Source organism: Ammospiza caudacuta, chromosome 1, assembly GCF_027887145.1.
Source record: "Ammospiza caudacuta isolate bAmmCau1 chromosome 1, bAmmCau1.pri, whole genome shotgun sequence".
Lineage (NCBI taxonomy): Eukaryota > Metazoa > Chordata > Aves > Passeriformes > Passerellidae > Ammospiza > Ammospiza caudacuta.
In genome coordinates, this window is record NC_080593.1 from 104,055,757 (window position 1) to 104,078,283 (window position 22,527).

A 22,527-nucleotide genomic window follows, 5' to 3' on the forward strand; every position below is an offset into this window, starting at 1 on the left:
TACCTTTCTATGCCCTTGCTTAAAAACCTAGCCAAACTCCTTTTAACCAATTTGACACCTAGGTTTACCTTGTTTGAACTCAATAAGTAGTCTGAACTCTGTAATAATCTGATGTCTGCTAGACAGGCTCATTCTGTTCTCCTAAACCTAATCTGTGTTGGATCTGCCCACTATTAGAAACTTCAACCTGGGGACTGTATGTAGAACTCTAATTTACTCCACCAAACGCATTTAATCAATTCCACCCAACTATTTTCCTTTTGCTCAATGTTTGATTACTTTTATGTCATCTATTAGATACGAGCTGATGTTTTTTACAGTAAGTGGGTTATCTGACAAGGCCAATTTCATGCCTCCCATTAGATAAAGTGACATTTCAATCCAATTCTCTGACAAACTTAGATGAGGATATCGTGCCGTTTGAGCACAGACAATGACAAGGCACTTGTCTTCTCAGCCTTTCTTATCAGAACAAACACTCAGGTAAATTGAAAACCTCCCCTTCAGGATTTATTTAAATAGAACAATCAATACTTTATTACCATCCTCTAAAAGGCATCTAAGTTACCACAAACAAGCTCTCAACTAAAACTCTTTCTCTCCCCCCTCCACTTAAGGCCGGACTAATTGTTCACTGACAAGCTTTTTCTCATTAACTAGACAATACTCATGTTTACTCTTATTTAATAATAGAGCAGACAGCTCTTTAATTGCAATTTCCCCCCTCCATACTGCTGAAACATGCTCACTCAGGTGAAAAAAGAAGACAAAAAAGAAGAACGGAGTAAGAACACCTGGCAGTTTCTTACATGTCTTTCAAGATCTCATTCCTATTCCTTTGTGATTGTAGGTTTGATTTGCAGCACCTTAAAATAGCAGCCCTTCTGTTCTTTTCAAGAGTTTTGGTACCTTGTCTGCAGTGCCACACACCATCAGGCCACAACAGCACTACAAAGCTGAAAGATCTTTCCAAACATAATTGGAATCTACTTAGAGTAAGTTCCTGTTTAGTGAAACTTTGTCTACAGTGAAGTGGAATGAATGTTGTACAAGAGTTCTAACCCACTCTACTGTGCAAACATCGACTTAAAAGCAAGTATGTTTTGAAAAAAGCCCTATGCCAGAGTAAAACTTTTTGCAACTTGAGTTACAGGTTCAGTAACCAAAATGAAATAGAGCATGACAAATGTAAAGAACTGATCCTCTTCAACTTATGAATGTGCCATTTGACTCTCCTGTCATTTCAGCAACGTAATTCTAAAGAAATTCCTCATAAGGCAGTTTAGTTACACAAGTGTAAATGAAAAGAGAATTAAATTCATTGCTTGTAACAAAGAGGGGGGAGTAATCACACCAATGTTTTTACATATACTATTATTAAGCCATCCGCAATTCACAATTATACTAAACATGTAGTGTGGGCATATATACATTCTTCATGATTTATGGATAGTAATGGATTAAAAAATATATAGCTGCACTGAACTCAACCTGTTATCTTTGAAGTCTGCTAACTGATATTGCAGAAAACCTGCTAAAAATTAGGAAATACCATTTCTTAATTACATGCCATCAATAAGAAAGCATATTTATTCATTAGCCCCTAATGCTGCTGTTCAGTACAGTCATCTAATGTTTTACAGCACAATGCTTAAAATGGGTCTTTTTAGGTCAGAAGGAATGACCTGCAGGTGGTCTCATAAAAGCTCCAACACAGGCAATGGGGATTACCATAATTACTTTGCCCACTCTACAAGCAGTTAATGAGATTACACCCTAAGGCTATCCACTTGCTCACAGTGCCCAGTGCAGATTTTCTGAAAGAATCTGGGTAAGCATAAATGCTTTAATGATACGCTTCATAATTTCATCTATTGCACCTCAAAAGAAGCACTAATAAATTAAAATACCCTGAATCAAAGAGACTGAGAAGAAATGAACTCTGGCTTCCTGCGCCTCTCCTCACTGATGCAGTAACTCCTCCCTCTGCCTCCTACAGGCACTGCTCATTCCTCTTTGTTTTCACTTGTGTTAGGTCTGAAAGATGCTTCATCATTCCTACTGGGGTTATAGTCCACGCTTCCTTTTTTTGCTGACTTTGATACATATCTATTTTTGGCCATCTACTTTATTTTCTTTTCATGCTTGGACTGAAATAACCTCATTTTTTCCACCATGCCTTATAATTACATTCTCATCTCACCCACTCTATTTGTTTCTCTTTTCATCTGCCCATTTAAATAGCTCTTTTATGTTTTCATGCTACAATTTTTCTTGTCTTGTTACCTTCATACCTTGGTTATTTCCAACATCCTTCTCTTATCCTGTTTCTCTGCATTTTCTCTACAACACATTTACTAAAACCCTATTCTTGCTTTTGGAAAATGGTTTATTCTCAATTATGGCTTTCTTGCATCCTCTTCTACTGGTGACAGATTATTCCCCATTCCAAGTGTTCCCCAAAGTACTTTAAAAAACCCTTCCATATACTGAAATATGTGTATTTTATGTGTCCACTTAAATGTAAATCTTGCATACTTTGTAGTAAGTATATTTTTAGAATACCATCTCCACAAAGCAGGCAGGTAGCATTATCATGTTCATACTTCAAATAAATTTGTAAAGACATACAGGTCTGAACAGTGCGTTTTAGGGAAATACTGAAAACAGCAATCAGCAAGTACCTAGTTAATTAGCCCTGGCTTCTTCTATCACTCCCTTGTTACAGCTGGATAGACTCTTAAGATTTACATAAGCAAAATCTATTTACTGAACCTCTTATCAAGTTTAACAGGCTATGGGTGACATTCTTACTGCATTAGCAACTGCAAGCCCTGATTCCACACAGGGAGCATGCCAATACTGATTTGTATGGTGAAGTACCTTTGACTATCAGTTCTGCATAGTTGGATACACCAACTCCTCCTTCCGTCCGGATCATGCAGCGATAGTTGCCAGCGTCCCGCTTGGTGGCATTCACCACACTGAAAAGAGCTACAAATCGCCGGGCATTGAACACTTTTATGTCCTTCAGAGGTGCATCCCGTACATAAATACCCTACGCAAAGAAAATAAAATAAATATTGTGGTTAGTCATATTAAAAAATATATACTGATGATCCATTTTACTTCTCTCAAGTTCCCCAGAAGGAGAGATAAAAGCAGAAGTCTGTACGTTACTTTTACAGGTGTGACAGCGAGACTTTTCTGCCTTTCCATGTGAGTTAAACCATTCATCATGAGTGGGCAACCGTTAATCTGTACCAGTTGCTTTCAACTCTTTATAGATTAACCAATAGAAACATATGAGAACAATGTAACATTTACTTGCTTGTTTTACACAAACACTTAAATTTTTTTATTTTTTAGAAAATGTAGCCCAGCATAGTCAGCCCGTGCTTTCTCTTGACTTCCTGCATCTGCTGCTTGGGATATGCATTTTTCAGGGAAACATTAGTGGATGGTTCCCATAGCAGCACCCACCCTAGGGGTTTTCAGTGACTCTGGTGGAAGAGACTAGGCAGAGATTAATCAGGTAAATGACCTGAAGCTGTCTCCATCTCTCACTTTCTCAGCATAGCACTGGAAACTGGGTAGTTTCTTTTTCAGCACAGTGTCTTGCTGTCAATTCAACACATTACATGTATGGCACAAGAAAATGAGCCCTGTAACAGCTGAGGAGCACAAGGAGCAAAAAACAGAGGGCGGAAGACAGAATAAGGCATAGATGACAACTTGCCACATCCTTTGACACAGAGATAATGGCAGAGAGACTTGGCTCTCAAATCCTCATCAGAACTCATGCTCCACCTGACCATGAAATAGGATATGTGCACTACAAACACTCACAACCCCGCAGAAAATGTGTAATGATTGAATTATGAAAGCTGGATGGAAAAAAATAAAATCAAACCAACCACCAAAATGTAGTGACAACATTAACCCCAACAAGCAAACAAGAAAGATGCACTTTTTATACAATGGTATGTATTCCAACACACCGAAGGCTACAACCAATATCAAAACATGAAGACAAACTGGAAAATGCCAACCAGCACTTCACAAAAATCAGTCTCTCCAGGAAGGCAACACACTGTCTGATGCTAAATATTGACACCAGGTATGTTTAGTGTTTCTCTGACTGGAGGAGCTTCAAGCAGATCAAGGGTCCTGCACTATCAAGCTTCTATAAACCAACAACACTGGTGATGTCTGTTTTTCTGTCCCGGAGTCTGTAATTTCTCCAGCTCAATTTAAGACATATAGAAAATACTGATCTCATTTTACTATGATCTTATTTGCCACTAAATTGGAAGTATCCTTGAAATACAAGTTACAACAGAAGAATTCTAAACAACAATCACACAAAATTAAACTCATCCATAAATCACAAAACCAAGTCAAAGTTAATCATGCTGTTATACCAAAGAAGCAACATAATTAACAATAAACACTGATTCTAATGCACAGTAAAGTTATTTCCTCTTCAAAAGAAAACGTGGGTGATGTATAGCTAATGTGAAAGGGGAAAAAAAGTTGTAATATGTCCAAAGAAGAATGTGCTATCACGTCTTAAAAATTATTCAGTCGTAAATTATTGAGAATTCCTTCAGATAGTTGACAGCTCCTTAAGGTTCCTCAAAGTTTGAGCTGCTGATAAAGCAGCTTCTGTGATGTGGCATTGCAGTCACAAAAACCTAAACTTGGAAAGAAACATTTCAAACTACTATTTCAAAACTACTATTTTTTGCCACTGTAATATCCTTCTAGCGAGAATGGCTGCTGATAACAGGAGATAAGCAGTGGGTTAATTAGAAGTTTGGAGAATGAGTATTTCTTAAAAGCCACATTATTTCTTACCTAATACAATAACTTAATTAATCCTGATAATCAGAACTGCTGATCAATCAATCACAAGCCATAAGCTAGTTTTAAAGTATGTTACTACAGCTTTCAGGCTTTTGAAGGATCCCGAACATAGCCAAATCTCATGGTTACATTACACGCATCCATATCACCATTTCCATTTTTCTAGCTGCAACATCAGGAAGGCATGCAGCATGCATGCAGGCTATTTTATCCTGCCAAGAAATAGGATAAGTTATTCCCCAGGGAAAAAAATAGTACCACACAATGATTAATTCTAGCACCTAAACTAGCTCAGCTCATTTAGAGTGGGAACAAACTACTTTGCTCTCCAGCCTGCATAGAAAAACCCCCTTCCACATGGGACACCTGCATCCACAACTTACCAGGACACTTATGAGTCACCATACAACTGAAGAACGTAAATATTTTAAAATAATTTCTTGCTGTTCCCCCAGAGAAAGAGATGTGAAGGGAAAGGATGAAGCAATGCCACTGTAATTTCTGCCTTAATTTGCAGTTCATGAAGAGGGGGCAATCGTGGCAAGATATGATGCATACACAGCCCCTGCTGGCCCTACACAGAGAACTGTCTCCTACCACACCATTCCCTCAGACCTCCAAGGGGCTGGTAAAAATCCTGAACTTCACAGTCAGGGTGTTCATAGACACTGCCAGCAGTCCTTGAAGGCAACTGCTCCAACAACTATCCCTATAGGACACATTTCCCATCTTTTTCATGCATATTTAGAATGGAAATTGGAACTAATCAATGCACTGTAGCAGTTACAATAAATTACTATTTCACCTGGGTCCCATAATCTTTTTCACCTTCTGCTGACTCTCAAATATACTAATCTCACCTGATTTTGAATGTTTTAACTGCTGTTCTAGAACAGGAAATCTTAGTTTGATCAAATAATTGACTTACATGGCTTCGTAACACATGTCATTGATTCACATACCAATAATTTTAACCTAAAAAAAGAGAAGCCAAATCAGACCAGGAAGCATAGATCACTTGCTCAAATGAAAAAGCTAGAGAAGCCTTAAACGTAACTCAGCTTAGTTCCACAGAGGATTTGAGCAAATTTTCCCTCCACCAAAATCCAGGTGAGAATAGGTTATTAATGGTGGCTTCAAAATTCATGAAAGAGCTCTGGAATAAAAAGCCTTTATTATTAATACTAAAACAAAGCTGTAAAATATATGGGAGATTATTATCAATAAAGATTATCTTGACTGAATTCTCTTGAACATTGCAAACTCATGGAGGCAAAGTGTAGTGTGTCTAATTATATGTTAGAACTCAAATAGTCCCACAGAATCACTAGCATGGCATTTTTTACCGGAACTCAAAGAAGAAAAAAGTCCAATTTTCTTCTTTAGCCTCTTTACGGAGAAATATATTGAAGGAAAATAGTGTCTGTAACAGACAAAGAAACATAATTGCTTTACGTTCCACAAGAAAAAATACAGCCCAAGAGAGCAAGTTTTCCCTCCCTTCTGGGATGACAGCAAATGAGTAGGAGAGCTGCCTAATTGATTTAAGCCTAAGCATAAAGGAACAGTAATGAAGGTAATCAATTCAAGTGTAAGGAAAGTTCAATCTATAGGCATTGTTCAATCCTCTAGGCAACTGGAAGACTGTTACAAAGGCTGCGCAGAAAAAAAATTTAAAAAATAATCCCACAACTACAACTTCTCCCAAACTCTTATTTCAGCAGTAGAAAAATGGGAGAAGACTATTTTTAGTCTGAAAAAATGCTATTAACAATTTGATATATAAATACAGAATTGTTTCTGTTGTAGCAGTACCCACACATCCAGCTTCACTCCCTTTATTTGTGATTCACATTTTGTTTCCTCTGACTTACTGCAATGATTTCAGAAAGTCACCCAGGTTTGGTATCTTTTTTTCCAGTGTTTAACAGGCCCATTTCAGCTCACTGTGTGATAAATTACCAGCTCTCAGTGCTGACTGCTAACAGCTATTTCATTTAGAATAGCTAAAAATAACATATCAAATGAAAACTTGTTTATTGAACATTCTAGCACATCCCATTACCGTTTCTTCACAAAGAACTATTTTTAGTAGCCTTCAGAAAAGTAAGTTTTCATCACTCCCTAATGCAACAATCTAAACACACACAAATAGAGTTTGATTATGATATTTTTTACTAACTATAATGATATTTTATTTACTAACTGTATGATATTTTATACTAACTATATATAACAGTTTACTAACTAACTATAGTTAGTTAAAACTTTACTGTCAGGTTTTTTGAGATTCTTCAATTTACCAGTAGGTCTTGCAAATTCTCACTTTTTACATGAAAGCCTGAGTCTTCCCAAATACATGACATTTTATTGAAAAATAAACAAAAAATGACAAGTCCATAATTGACTGATCCCATTCCAGAAAAGAGGATAAAATTAATGATTAGCAATATAGCACTATGGTACTGGTATTAAGACCTACTAGCACAGGTTGTTCAAGCAAATTTGCAGCATCCTGTTTTCTGGGTGGGGCTTTTGTTTTGTTTGGTTTGTTAAAATACGATTCAAAAATAAATACGGTTCTTTTAACTTTCTTTACTTCAGCCCTGATTTGCCACACAAAAGTCTGAGGCTTTACTACTGATTAGGGCTGTTAGCTCTTCCTGCCCCTGGGACTTTGAGAACTGTGTGAACAGGATACTTCATTCTTTACAAAGAGGAAGCTGCCATAATCATTTAATGTTAGACCTGCTTGGTCTACAAAGGCCACGTCCCCAGGGCAGAGCTATCTCACCTCCTTAGAACACAAGAACCATGGCCACAGAATAAATACTGAGATCCAAAAATGAAAGTAACAGATTCCACTGGCTGCCGAGGAACCTGTGCATTTTCAAATGCTCAGAGAAAGCTTTCAAGAAATACCAAATACATATGTAAAAAAAAATGCCATTTAAGCCAACTAATAAAAATATATAACTGGTAAGTCACTTGTAAGAATAAATTTTCTATTAAAAACAAGTTATTTAATATATGGGGATATAAAAATAAGCTTAATTTAACTTCAGGATTTACACAGCTAGAAAAACCCATATTCCTAGTACCAACATATTAAATGCATATACAGACAGCTAAAAGCATTGTTAAAATGAATGTTATTTTTCCATTTTAGGCAAGTTAGACTGAAAAAAAATAGGTTATAGTTATTTAAATTACACTTACTGGCTCTTCTAGGCTAGGCAATCAACTAACTCTAAGTCTTTTAAATGAACAGCAATTTAGCAGCAACAATCTATATATTAAACCTTTCAGAAATACTTTTAACAAAAATGTAGCAGCAATTCAAAGGCATTGAACTTCTGGGATGTTACATCCAGCATTACCAGTGATAATCACTCTCAAGGCAAGTATCAACAATTGTGTGAGAGAGTTAAAAGGAAACATCAGTCAGCCTCTGTCCATATGGGTAGATTAGGCAGCTTTTTATACTTTTAACAGAAGAAAGGGTTTGTATTATCCCACTTCCAAATATGCACATTTATAAAATTGTGATTAGAGTTACACCAGTGAGATCTCAAATAAAACCAGCAAGGCCAGAAGCAATTTTTGTTTAAAATGTGTATAAAATCTAAATCAAATAGTAATTAATACCTCATGAATATTACTTTGCAGAGTTCAGGTAATTCCAGTAACTAAGATGGCTACCTCTGAATTTCTAGATTCATGTTCATAACCAAGACAACTTTTGTCAGTCTAGATTAGAGCCATCACACATCCTGTGATTATCCAGTATTTATTCCATCTAAGTTAACAGCTCTATTTCATTCAAGTAATAAGGGCAAGATGGAAAAAGATGGTTATTGTCCTATTCAGAATTATTCTGCTATGAGATGGAATTGCTCTCTGCAGGTGTAACTAACGGGCATTCAAGCAAGCTATTATTATTATTTTACTTTTCAAGAAAGGCTTCTGCTTTCAGTAATTTAATGTTTGATAACTGAGCCTTTTCTTCAAATCACACAGGCCTCCAGAAGTCCCTGTTTATTATGACTAAACCTAAATACTGGCTGGAGTTGTCAGGTTGTATCATAAAATACTACTTAAGTTACACATTGAGTAGTCACATCAAAAATGGAGCACTGACATCTATTTGAAGACACAGTTACAAACACAGAAAGTAAACAAAGACAATGTATTTTCTGGAGTCATTAAACTCTTTGTAATTTAACCAAAGCAGTTACTCCCTACTCATATACTGAAATTATGTTGTATCATTCTGACAGGAGAAAATCTGTTATTACATAGACATTTTAGAAGGAAAATAAATCCAAAAACTCAACTCCTGCTCAGTCTATTTCTTATTTTTACTTTAAATTCCAGAGCAGCTAAGAAGAGTTTATCTCCTCTAACAATTTGCCAGTGCTCACAAAATATGTAAAATCACAAATCTTCTTTCCATTCATTTTTAATAGCACACAATAGAATATAAAATGAGTAGCAGAAAACTACAGCCTCAGAAACATCTGGAGAAAACAAAGTACCAGAAAATATCTAACAGGGAGTTTAATACTTGAATAAAAATTATGGCAATGATCCATGTATCTACCATGCATTTTGTTGAACTCACAGTCCTACTTATAAAGTCATTTACTCAAATAATGTATATTAATTCTTTGAAGTACACAACACTTAGTACTTATCATCCTCCTGTTTGTGTTTAAAATTCCAAGACCTAGGATGAACACCTTGCTAAAAACTGAAGTGAACATATACAGGAATTTAAATACTCTGAGGCTTGGCATTCTGCAGATGTCAGGCTTATGGAGGGGCCAGAAAGGAGCAAAGTGATGAGGAGAAATTGAGGAAGCAGAGAGAATCATTAGCTTAATTTTCATTGGTACACACTACACAAGGCCTAGTAATGCAGGTCTTTGTCTGCTTTTTCTAGGCAACTACATAACAGGAGATTTAAAAACCAGGGCACTCATGCCCCACATTTCCTTCACTTCAAAAGTGTTAATGTGGGGAAGAAAGGCAGCATGGGAAGAAAAAACTCCAACATGCAAGTTGTGGGGCCAGCCTGAAGTCTACTGCAAAGTTTAAAACAAGCAGAACAGCAGGAAAAGCCAAAGCAACACTGAGTCCTACCAAACAGGTAAGGAAGAAGCAGCCAAAAAGGAGACACACACAGAGATTTGAGGATGACAAATCATTATGGGCTCAACTACTGCCTCCTGCATAGATTCTTCCAAATGGGAGGAATGAATGGTGAAAACAGAGTAAAGAAAGCTGTAATAAACCTCTCAATCTTGTCAGTGCAATTTGAATAAAAACAACCATAGCAGCAATAATCAGTAGAAATTAAGGCACAAGTTGGTTCATGTAACAAGAAGTTGATATAGAGGGCTTTGGCTGGAGGCGTTTCCGTCTTAACTACTGAGACAATCACACTAATCAAGTCACAGTTTAACAGCTCCCACCCCCAACACTCACCTTCCCCAGTGGTCTGTTTCCTTCCCATCATGTTCTCCTTGGATTTAAACTTGACTTTGGTTTTCCTTGCTTCAAAACAGCTTAAACAGCCTTTATTCTTTATTTTTAAAAAAAAAAGCCTCTCCTGAACTCCAATTTGAACAAGATACATTCCTCCCAGCACTAAGTTTGCACATTTTACCTACAGCATTCATGGTAAAGGTCATTGTTTCTTCCTCCCAAAGGTCCGGCATAGCACAGAAAACTTACTGAATTTATTTTATCTGTTCCCTAATTCTTGCGTGTCCTTAAGTGATTCTTCTGCTGCTGAACAGTGCTTCATATCAAGGCAGTCTTCAGGACCCAGAAACAGGCCAACATTCTGCACTCTTGAAAAGAAAGCTGAATTTAACCAGCCCTCTGTGGCACAGGTCAACTGTTTCACTATCTTACGTCTGTTAATCACCATTTCATTATTTAACACTCCACAGTAACTGGAAGACTAACACATCACAATGAGTTTCTTGAAAAATGAACCCTTGGGTTGCTTCATTTTTAAAATCAGACAAGAATTTCCAAAAGGTTTGACTGATAAAGGTAATCCCAGAATAACTTTTCTTATGGGTTACTTCATCAGATGAGAATATATATACATGGGGATGGAAGAAAGAAAAGGTTTACATGTATCCCCTCTGACCTATGTATGTACTTGTCTGCAGATAAGCAAATTTTCTGCAAATCAATATATGTAGTCAATTCATTAATATTTGGTAGCTTCTGTATACCTGAGATACCTATCAAAAACAGGGAGAAAAGGAAGAAGAAGCAAGAACTATTATTACCTGTTACCACAAGTATTTTATATAGAGTTCATGTTTTGTATCACTTCTGACACTATAGATATAATATGCAAATGCAGAAGATCAAAATCCAATCACTGTTCAGGCTACTTGCAAACAAACTTGGCCAAGCTTTCCCCAGGTCTCTTAAGGTTTTGCACTGTTGTCCATAATGAAGGTCCCAGTGCATTTAAGAGAGTTTACAGCGTACCTCTAAAAGCAAAACTTCTACAGCTCATGAATGCTTCAGGTTTCCTTCTTCTCTCAAATCTCTTTTGGATACTGAAGATTACCAAAAAGACAGCAGATAAGGGACACTATTTTTGTGAGAAAAATGCTTTTTCAAACTTTAATGCCTCTATTGAAAAATTCAGACCCCACATTACCTTCATAAGCAGGAACACTTGGCTATACTAGTTGGATACCAAGTGCATATTTCAGTGTCACAAGCACACTCTTGGCAAAGCAAACTCCACCTCTGCTGGACAGGTGACAAAGGAAGGCCTTTGGAGAACATCACCCATTATCACTCCTTCCAACCTGATGGATGACCAGCACCACTGCAAAGGAAAGCACATCTGCCCTCTACCTACACTACATTTTTCCGACTGCATCAAGGCTTGCTTAGGGTTTTAGGGTTTTCAATAAAATAATCAGATTTGCTTACATTCCCCTAAGTTTCTTTTTTGCCATCACTACCAACATGGTCTCTTGTACTTATTGACCTGAAGAGTTCCTGATTTAGGGGTTTTGAGTGATATCATAACTGTTTTGAGTAATATTCACAACTGTTAAGTATTTTCACCAGAATTCAACTATTTTGGGTAACACTTCCAGACCATTCAGGAATGATGGGGCTGGTACAAGATGATAAAAGTGACATTTATTCTTCCACCTACCCTATCCAAATTATTTTAGTATCAATAACAAATTCACTGACATTTCCTCATGGTTACCAACATATGGTTTTTTGTGCCATGCATTCCAGTCTGGGTGGATTGGGAGGCGCAGCCTGTAGAGCAGCTTTGCTGGCCAGGCTTCTCCAGTGTTTCTCCAGGAGAGAATATAAGGCTTATTTCTGGCTCCACTGTTACATGTCATACAAGTCATGGAAAGCTGTAAATTCAGAATAGCTGCTCCACCATCAGGCATTTGACTTTTTCCAGCTGTGCCTTTCACTGCTCATCATACAAGGGAAGAGCATGCAGTGCCTGCTGTACCACTTAGTGCTGCTGAAGCTAAACTACAACAGAAAACTTGGGTGTCCAAGGGGGAAAGCCACCTTTAATGGACATGCCCACCACACTTCCAACACGTTCAGCTGCACACAGATTACTAATAAAATCACTAGACTCAAAGGTTTCTGCCACCTCCAAACCTCACCGAAGTCAAAACGCTTCACAGATAGATCAATTTCAAGATAATATTTTGCTTTTTGCATATGTTCACCGGGATTTATCATTAACAGTCCACAATTAATTAATTTCTCCTAGTTTCTGGTATTGCTAATAATTAAAGATACTATAAGAGAAATCTTAGCATCAGAGAAGCATTAGTCAAACCTATATTCAGACAAGAATTAAACCAGTAAGCCCATGTAAAAAAGTGTATTATATGCATCAGATAATTCACATGTAAGGCAGATAATGAGGGCTTTACCAAAGACACAGCTCCTTAGACACTGCCTAACACAAACACACTAACACAATACACAAACACAATATATATCACACTCTGTTGTTCACAGATGTTTTTCTGCCATATGGTAAGGTTACTGCACAATTACTGAAAAAAACCTAAAACTAATTAATGACAATTAATAGAAAATACTGAATATATACTGGGAAAAAAGCACTAAATATATACATGAGTGGCGAGGGGGACACAAATTAACATTCCAAAACCTGGAAATAATATTAAATAATCATCAGAATTTAAAAATAAAATAATTAAAGATTTAACTTTCACCTATACAGTAATGTATAGTGTCCCTTCCTACAGGAAATGAATTTTTCTTCTAACAATAAAATCATCTCAGGTTATCTACTAAAAACACATCAGGAGGCACATGCTTCAGGATGCATGCAATCTTGGCAAAATCTTCAGCTGACTGATGCCATTAAAGCTCTTCTCAAGGCAATGGACTCCAGACAATTTGTGTTGCACAGGGTGGTTTGACCAGTCTTGGAAGACTGAACTATTGATGAGCAGGAGGAAAAAATGGTCTTGTGCACTCCTGTAGTACACAAATGCACCTATTCATAAAACAACAAATATTTTAATATTCAAATGAACATCTTTAGGCCTATCTCATTGTACAGTTTACATCAAAAGTTCCACCTGTTTGTGTTACCAAGTTATAAGACAGAAGTATGATTTAACAGTTGAATTGATGCTTCACTATCAAAATGGCCAAAGCATTTTTTTTCCTCAAGTACTTCAAAACTTGGCTATGAAAATTATAATTATGGGAAAGTCTAAGAGTATACAGCACAACAAAAACTTCTTATGGAAGTCCAGAGCTTCATTCACCTTCTGGGTTACTGTATGCAATTTACATAAACGAGCACATGCACACACAGAGACAATTTTGTGTATCTTCTAAATCTATTTGATTTTCATCATCTGCAAAGAGTAATTTCACTTGTTCTACATTCTTACAAGGATGTTTTTGATATCTGTCATTTGGGTACGTTTGTATTCCTGAGGAAAACAATTTGCTTTCCAGAACTCCCTCTGACACAGGACTGTATTTCTTCCTTTGAAAAAGTAATAAATAATGCATACTGGTAGTTTTGTATACAGATGAATAAAATCTCTCATAGTCTTCACACCTTCAGCCAAAGATTACTGAGGATAAAAAAAAATAAAATACGCTGAATAGGGTGAAAGACAGCTTTCAAGAAAGACTAAAAGAAAAGCCAAATCCAGGAAATAACTATTTACATAAGGTAGAAGAGAGATTGGCCATTAAAGTGATACTGTTCTTAGTTTCTTGGCTGCAAATGAAGTAGAACACATCCTGCATGCATAAACCAAGGTATGAAAGATTTTACCCTCTATCCTTTTATCAAAAAAATATCCATTAGTCTCTTGCTACTGGTAAATCTGATGATGCTGCTTACTATAGCTGTCAGACATATCCTGAGATCCTATTGTTATCTGGTCACCCTCACAAATTTCTACTTTTAGTTCTCTATTTCTGCAATACAATTTACATGTTTGAGAATAACATTTTAAAGTAACTATTTACATTTCAACCGTGTTTCAGAATAAAGTCAGGAAAAATAAATTACTGCAGTGAAGTGATGACCTCTCTTTTTTATCAGCTACAGCTTTTCACTCTTTGAGGAAGCTGTCTCAAGAAGTGCTTTGACTCAATGTGAGTAGCCTACGTCTGAAAAATGCAATTGCAATACCAAAAGATTGTGTTTGATATTAAAATGGAATTTCATTATATCTGGGTATGACTTGACAGCAATTTCCTGTAAATCATACTGTAGCTCATTCTAAGAACAAGCAGCACACAGAGGCAACTGAACCAACCCACTGCAAATAACAAGGAGCAGCAGATGAGGATGGGAAAATGAAGAGAAGGAGACAGGCCTTGGAAGCTATGGAAAACCAAGCAAATTCCTTGCAAGCCAACAACATGATTTCGGTGCAGTGTACTTCCAAAAATGAATTCTACACCCTTTCTCCTATAATTCAGAGTTGTGCTTCCTATGCCAAGTTACTGGACTCTAAGAGGCTTTTCAGAAGACTGTCTCAGCTGCTTTCATTTGACCAGTAACAGTTCAGTGCTGCACCTGTTCATTTCTTTCCTACACTGGGAGCACAGGAATGACATTTTTGCTCAACCATTCAATAGGAGAGGAAGAATCATCACATACTAGCAATACCCTGTGCTGTTTACAGATGTGAAAAAAGAAGATGTAAGCAGATTAGACACATCTTTTAATTGTAGAAATTCAGATTTTTTTAAAGGTATATTTACGTTAAGAATATAATCTAGTGGAGATATGAATTCATAAACATACAATTTAACCAATAACCTTATTAACCAGACACTCATTACAATGACAAAAACAAACTTGTATGATGGTTTTACTACATGGTTTTCTTGAGTCCTTTCATTTGAATTTAACCTGAAATGGTATCAGTGAAAATACTCATAATTTCTTGTCAGATTATCTGACAAGCTTACAATCATAGCTCAAGAACTAGGGAGTATGGCTGCCTAGTGGAATGAGGAAAAATGTTCTGCACTATGCAGTAGGTAAACAGCTTTCTGTCTTCCCTTTCCCAAAAGAGTAAATACTGATCACAGCATCATGAAACAAATTTCATGCCTCAGTGGTCTAATTTGGGCAGCTAACATATGAATCGTGATTCCCTGCAGGCCCTTTCAATTGTAGAAAGTTCTACAATACTCCATAAATTAACAGACTTCATGTTCCAAAGGGAATAAGAGAGGGAAAGACTTAAAAAGAGAAAGAAAAAAAAAAAAACAAACAACTGAGGGAAGTGAAGTACAACTTATGGATTTCACTTAGGACAGCTCCAAGGCCTGGGCATTACTAGACTTAGAACATGTATGCTGGTTCCAACAAGAACTGAGGAAAGACATGGAGACTAAAGTAATAAATCAGCTCACAACTATTTACTTGTTTTAAAGAACATATAGCTCTCACAGTCCAGCAGACTGTAAAAAGTCAAGAATTTGTTGATCACATAAATGCGTACCTGTAAACTTGAATTCTGCTACACAGAAGCAGAGAGGTACTAAATAAGAGTCAGAAGTACAGTAGTGAAATCTTGCCACTATTGGAAACTGCAGAAATGTCACTGAATTCAGTGGGTTTATGATTTCATCCTGGCAATTTACCTGCACTTCAGACTAACAACGTGAATCTGAAAAAAAATGACAGGTACTGGAAATCATTTGGGAGCAAATTATTTCATGGTATTCTGAAATTGTCAAATCCAAACAGATTAGGTCTCCTGATATGACTTACACGGCAGAAATGCTGAAAAGCCCCTGATAATATCACTCGCTCAACTGTATTTATTTATTTACTATTATGTACCCTTGAGGTTTTATTGGTGTAATGGAACAGACCACCAGAAGGATAGTAGAAAAGGCTTAGTCTTACTGGTGAACAAACTAAGCGTATCACAGAGATTGCATGATTTGTTTGCAGTGCCACTAAAACCTGAATCCCTCTTACCCAAGTGCCAGCATAAGTGATCCCAGGGAACAGTGTGCATATTATTCTGCCTCTAGTTTATATAAGAATGTCTTTTATTAAGATGTTTTATAGTTGAATATTGGGTTTAGTGCTACTGTGAACACATGGATCTTCAACATCCATTTAACGAGTCATATGATGGCAGAAGATGTTTCCATGTTTTCTGACAGCTGTTACTCATAGCTGTGCTGCACTCACAGTCCTGCTGCAGTGTCAGCGGATGTCACACACAGGCATATACAAAATTCCTCAACACCACACCACAAAACCAGAGAGTCAGGTATGAATGGAGAGCTGCAAGGGCTGGGATCTGTTGCCCATTAATGATCTCCTAATGTGCTAAGATACAGCTGACCCTGTAGGGAACTGTCCTCTCATAGCCTCACTTTGCAGCACCCACACATGGAGCTGTTTGATCAGTCTCACTCTAAGTTGCAGCAGACATCTGTGGAAACTGGCAAACAAGTGCAAAAATAAATCCAAGCTATCCAGGAGATCCTGTCAACTTCTAAAACATTCTTATGCAAAGTCACACCTGGAATTTGCACAACCTTATGCTGATTACCAGGGGGACCTATAGTTGTACAGGCAGAATAAATAAACAGTGGCCCTGTAGGAAGACAGAATTTCTCTAGAAGTCTGTTACTACTTTCTTATCCTTCATATAGAAAAAAAAATCTCCTAATCATGTATAAACAAGGAATCAACTCAACTAAGCTCAGATATTTTGGAATTACACATGCTGTTAATAAAGTAGTTTTGTATTACATAAGGTCTAGAAGGGTATTTCTACAATAAATTACATTCTGCTAAAGAATTTATGGGTGTCCTAAATTCTGTGAAAAAAACTAAAGGGAAATGGTACTGTCCAAAAGCATTTTGAAAAACTGAATGGAATGAGGATTTTCTTATATTGAATTCCACCTTCAGTTTTAGTAGCAAAGTAGAGCATTACAGCAAAGTTCAAAGGTACTAGAAAGGATATAACTAATGAAATAGCAACCTGTTATTTTCCCATACATGCTAAAGCCTTTCATAACTAGAAAAATAATTCTTTCAAAAAATCATGATGGCTTCAGAAAGAGAGTAGTCTAATTCTACCAATTCAACGGTAATACAGTCTTTAAGGTGCTGGAGCACTACAAAAATATCAGCCTTGTATCAGCAAGCCGTTAAACTTCCACCCCCATTATTAAAAGAGATGAAGCAAAAAAGGCATGGTTTTGATACCAGGCTATTGTTTTGGATATCTATGAATACGGGAATGCTATCTTTAGCGAAAGAAAATTATTTGGAGACCTACTTTAAATTGAGATCTGACACCCACCTGGAAGCTACATTATTGATTAAGTAAAAAACAATGGACTCAATGAATGTAAGTAATATCCTTTGACTCAGTAATATAGAAGGTCAGATTTGACTGTTATACATGGTCTTCTCTACACCTAACCGTAAAAATGCAATTTTAGCTGAAAATACACAACAGATAGAGGTAAGCCAAGAAAATCGTTATGCATAATACTTCAGTTAGCCAGCACAGACATTGTTAGAAAATAACCTGTTCTTCCTTGGGGATTTAGCCTTTACTCATGATCGCCACACGTAAGGAAAACAGTATCTTTATTTTTAGTAAGGAATTCCACTTAGTAAGGAAACAAAGCAAGAAAACCTCCCAGTAGCACTTTCTACAAAAGAATACCAACCACAGAGCAGTTCAAAGGCAATATAAAATCTAATATTGATGAAATTGACAGCCCATAATTTTTCAAGTTTTACATTCCTTTCAGACTCTCTCCTCTCTCCAGATATCAGTGCATTAGGAAAAAGATAAATTACCTGTAACCAAAGTCTGTCGCTTGAGTCTGTTCCACCATTGGCAGTGCATTGAAAAGTAGCAAACTGTCCTGCATTGACTTCCACACTCTGAAGGCGCAAGAAATGGGGAGTTTTTGCTGTTGGACAAGATGCAAGTGTTAAAGTCATGCAGGAACAAAGTACTGGCTATAAAAAAAATTCACCAAGCAAATGAAACAGCTCTGCTTTAAAAGTTTCAAATCACTGAACAATCAAATCTACACATTAGATTCTAGGTTGGTCTACTCCTATGGCTTGCAAAAAGCAGAATAGAAGGGTGCTGTATAATTGTTCCTGCTGTGTAAATTACCTCAGCTCAGCATCCCTCTTGTAATAACAATCTATTAGAAAAGATCATATTGGAAACTAATAATGTTTTGAAGATAAACCTATTAGATGCTTGCACTACCAACTAGACAAGCCAGTAAGAAATGATGTTATCAGGGGAACAGGTTTTTCTTCTTAACAAAGTACACTGTCTATAGAAGAGATTCTCTAGAAATGCAGCCCACCAAACAGGTGCAATACTAACATAACACTCCTCACCAGCTACAGCTGCACTCTCTAAGCACAATGCTTCTCAACAGCACTGAAGAAAAAACCCAAAACACAACACATTCTCTATACCAATGATTATTTGTCATTTAGAAAGAGAAAAAAAAAAAAAATCAGTGAAAACGAAAGCAATATACCTACAAGCAAGCTGAAATTGATATTTGAACAATTATTTGCACTGAAGTAAAAAAGTAAGCCTATTTTTGTTTTACTAAAAAGAATCAAGCATGTAATAAAAAAACAGATATTTGATACAGAAACCTATCATTTAAAGCATAATATTCCCCAACCTACTCAAAGGCTACTGCAGACAAGCAGACTTCTTGCACTGTCTACACTAATAGATAAACCAGGCTTTGAACATTGCTTTTCAACATCAAAACCTTAGTACTAGCAGTAGACTGGCAAACTACACACCTATTTTCTAGCAGAGCATTACGACCACTTAAAGAGTTGATGATATTTTCTTAAAAACCCTTATTACTGGGAGAAATTGTATTTTTAAGGAATTTATAAATAGATCGCTTCATGAAAAGTTGCCAAACATCCAGTGCAAGAGAGCATAAGAAGGACGAGATGGAATAAAATAGCTCCAATTAATACCTAAATATGGGATTAAATATTTCTGTAACTATCCTTACGGCAAATTTAATACAAATAAGGCCTTTTTGTTTTTCTTTAAACATTCCCCAATTAGGGCAGACAGTTTAGGCCAAAATTATCCACTTCTTTGCCTATGAAACTATAATGTGAGAATATCTAGTAAAATTCTTCAGTATGTTCCCCATTTCTCACCTGTCACTTTTTTTTAAATCTGCTTTTACCCCTTCTGATTTTACTGTTCCCTTGGTCTTCTTAACTCTAAAAAACTAAGTTTTCTAAATTACCAAGTATGGCCTAAGTGGAGAAGAGCATTGGGTTTTAAAAACAAACACACACACAAAAACCTGCCCATCTACCACAACCCATTCCTTTAGTTTCTATGTGCCTACAATCTGCTTTCTGCTTGGTCTTTGTTTGAACTACCTAGGCAACTGTCTATCAAATATTTCTCCAATTTCAATTTTGTTTAAAGAGTTAATAATTTCAGAACTATTTTTCTGGGAATATACAGAAATCATCATGAGCTTTACAAAGTTTTAGACAGTAGTTTTACTTCAATTTTCACACTTTTTCAATTTTCTTTAGACAATTTAACTGGTTTGATGTCTTAATTTCTAACATTTTAATTACTTCATCAAAGAACTTTTCATTAAAGCTTTTGCATTTCAATACTGTCACATCAGAACTCTACATGCTATGGGCTATAACTCAGTCTCCACATTAACAAGAATTATTTGCAGGTTTTGGGAATTGATTGGTACAAACGCAAGCATCAAACCTCTCAAGATCTGTATAAAAAAAAATTATTAAGCTGCTAAAATGCTGCTTCAGACTTATCCTACCTGAACCAAGGATATAAATTCAAAGTGCAGAAGCACCTATACTTTCTAACAACATGAGAGCCTGCAGTGTTTATTAGAAATAAGTGACTCAGAAATAACAGCTGCTGATTCTGCATAACTGTCTCTCTATCTGAAGAAATGTGTGTGTCTTCCTGCCATTTACACTAAAACCATTTTTATGTGGTGCTTTGATACTAACTGATAGAGCACTTTTTATTTGGAATCACAGCTCTTACTTAAAAGCCGCAACAAATGCATGCGCAAGCACAATATAAGAGGAACAATTACACAGAAATCGGTGTCTTCTTCCCCACTCAGTCATTTGGTCAGTAAGCTCAAAACCTCCTATTTCATGTATGATCTTAATATACCTTATCTAACAAACAGCATACATGTGAAGTAATGTTTTATTTAAGTATTTAATATTTAATAATATCTGGATTACCATATTAAAGCTTAATTTACAAAGTTTGAATTGACATTTGAGGATAATTAACTGTTAACTATAACATATCCTTAACAATGAGATAAAGAAATGTATCTGAAGCATGAAGAAGTAAAACAATGCAGAAACTGAGCCATGAACCTTGAGAAGTACCCTGAGTAACCTTGCTTAGCAAAGCCTCAGTCCTCAGCCAGCTGAGGCTTCTTCCTTCTAAGCCTTGGAAAAAATAATTACATATAGTCAAACTTTTGTGTTCATCTGTTCTCACTAATGTCTCAGCTTGTGGCTGCACTGAATTTTTGATGCAGACAGAGAAATCATCAGCAAATCTTAGAATCACAGAATCATGATGATTTGGTGATTTTTTTCTAAAGAAGCTGCCAGGTGAGCCAGTTTGGGTTTGGGACTCATGCTAAGTGCTGCACACAAGGAGCGCATAGAGATGTCTTTAAAGACAATAAGGTGCAATGATGCCATGTTTAGCAACACTCCATATACATACTCAGCCTGTACTTTTGGCAGTGGCGTTGTTTTCTGATGTTTTCCTTATCTTTTGCTCCACATTTATCAAAGCATAGTAGCACATTGATTTTAGGGGATCTGGCTTTACAACACAAGATAGGTACTTACTACATGGATGCCCTAGAACTTTCACTTCATCAATAGCCACATATCCAGAGAGACCTGAAGTAACCACTTCAAAAACAACCTGAGAAGCAGAAGAGAATTTCAGTTAGCATCTTCGGAACACAGGGAATATAAAAATAGTTTGTAATTGGAAAAACACAAACTAATTCAATGTGTTATGAACATCTGGAAAACAAAACACCATCATAAAACCCTCAAAATGTGTTGCTCTCATCATTAAAATTAATCAGAACTTAAATTACATTTTTTCACATTTACATCATTTTTGGAGATTTGCAAGCAGGATCACATATAGCTCACAGTAGAAATAAACAATCTCTCCAATTGGTCATTTATTAAATAACTCCTGTGGCCTGCCAAAGGAGTTATCTAATAAATGCCTTAAGTATTAAGAGCAGTACTGTACTTTAAAGTCTTTGTCTTGCAAATGAACAGCTTTTATTTTAAACATTACAATTTTGTAGTATACAGAAATTTCAGAGTATCAGACACAAACATACCTATTTCTAGGAATGTATTTTGCATGCTTCTTAATCATCCACCAATTGCAGTGAATTAAGCAAAGCAGATCCATTTGCCACGGTTTGTTTAACGGCTATAAATAGGTCACAAAATAAATGGACCATTCTCATCATTTGAGCTGAGTACACTCTAAAGTAAACCTCTCCAAAGTTTGGCAGCCTTAGCTTTGAACATCCCAAGAATGTTTAAATAGAAGAAAATATGCCAGTAATGTCAGCAGGTACATTTCCACACCAATGCTCAAGAAATTCATGCTAAAATCCAGGTTGTGATTTTATTTTTTTTTAATACTTCACTTTTGCTTGGGAAGTTAACTCTAATTGCCTTGTGTAACTGATCTCAGGAATCACCTTGAGGAAGACAAAGTTTAGAAACCATTTTTCACACATATGCTGTACTCAACCTTGGAACAGATGATCACACTATATACCATACCCCTTTACTGAATGATACAGAATGTAAAGATGTTATGAGGATAACATACAGCTCCATAATAGATCACAATTTCCTGATGTTGAATAAACAATCTCAGAACACTAATTCTGATTTTAAAACAAACCTTGCAGCGAGAAAAACCTTCATGCCCTTCTGCCTCTGCCTCCTCCCTTGTTTTTCATTGCTCTACATAT

At 36.4% G+C, this 22,527-nt stretch overlaps 1 protein-coding gene across 4 annotated transcripts in view; it reads right to left on the minus strand.

Moving 5' to 3' along the window:
• Positions 1–22,527, minus strand: part of PTPRM (protein tyrosine phosphatase receptor type M) — a 442,137-nt gene that overhangs the window by 274,269 nt on the left and 145,341 nt on the right. For all 4 annotated transcript variants that reach the window (XM_058818601.1, XM_058818619.1, XM_058818610.1 and 1 more), the window contains exons 4-6: positions 21,359–21,437; positions 18,266–18,381; positions 2,884–3,058 (exon numbers count right to left, since the gene is read on the minus strand). In XM_058818601.1, coding sequence (XP_058674584.1) covers positions 2,884–3,058; positions 18,266–18,381; positions 21,359–21,437 — 370 coding nt within the window. The remainder of the gene's footprint in view (positions 1–2,883; positions 3,059–18,265; positions 18,382–21,358; positions 21,438–22,527) is intronic.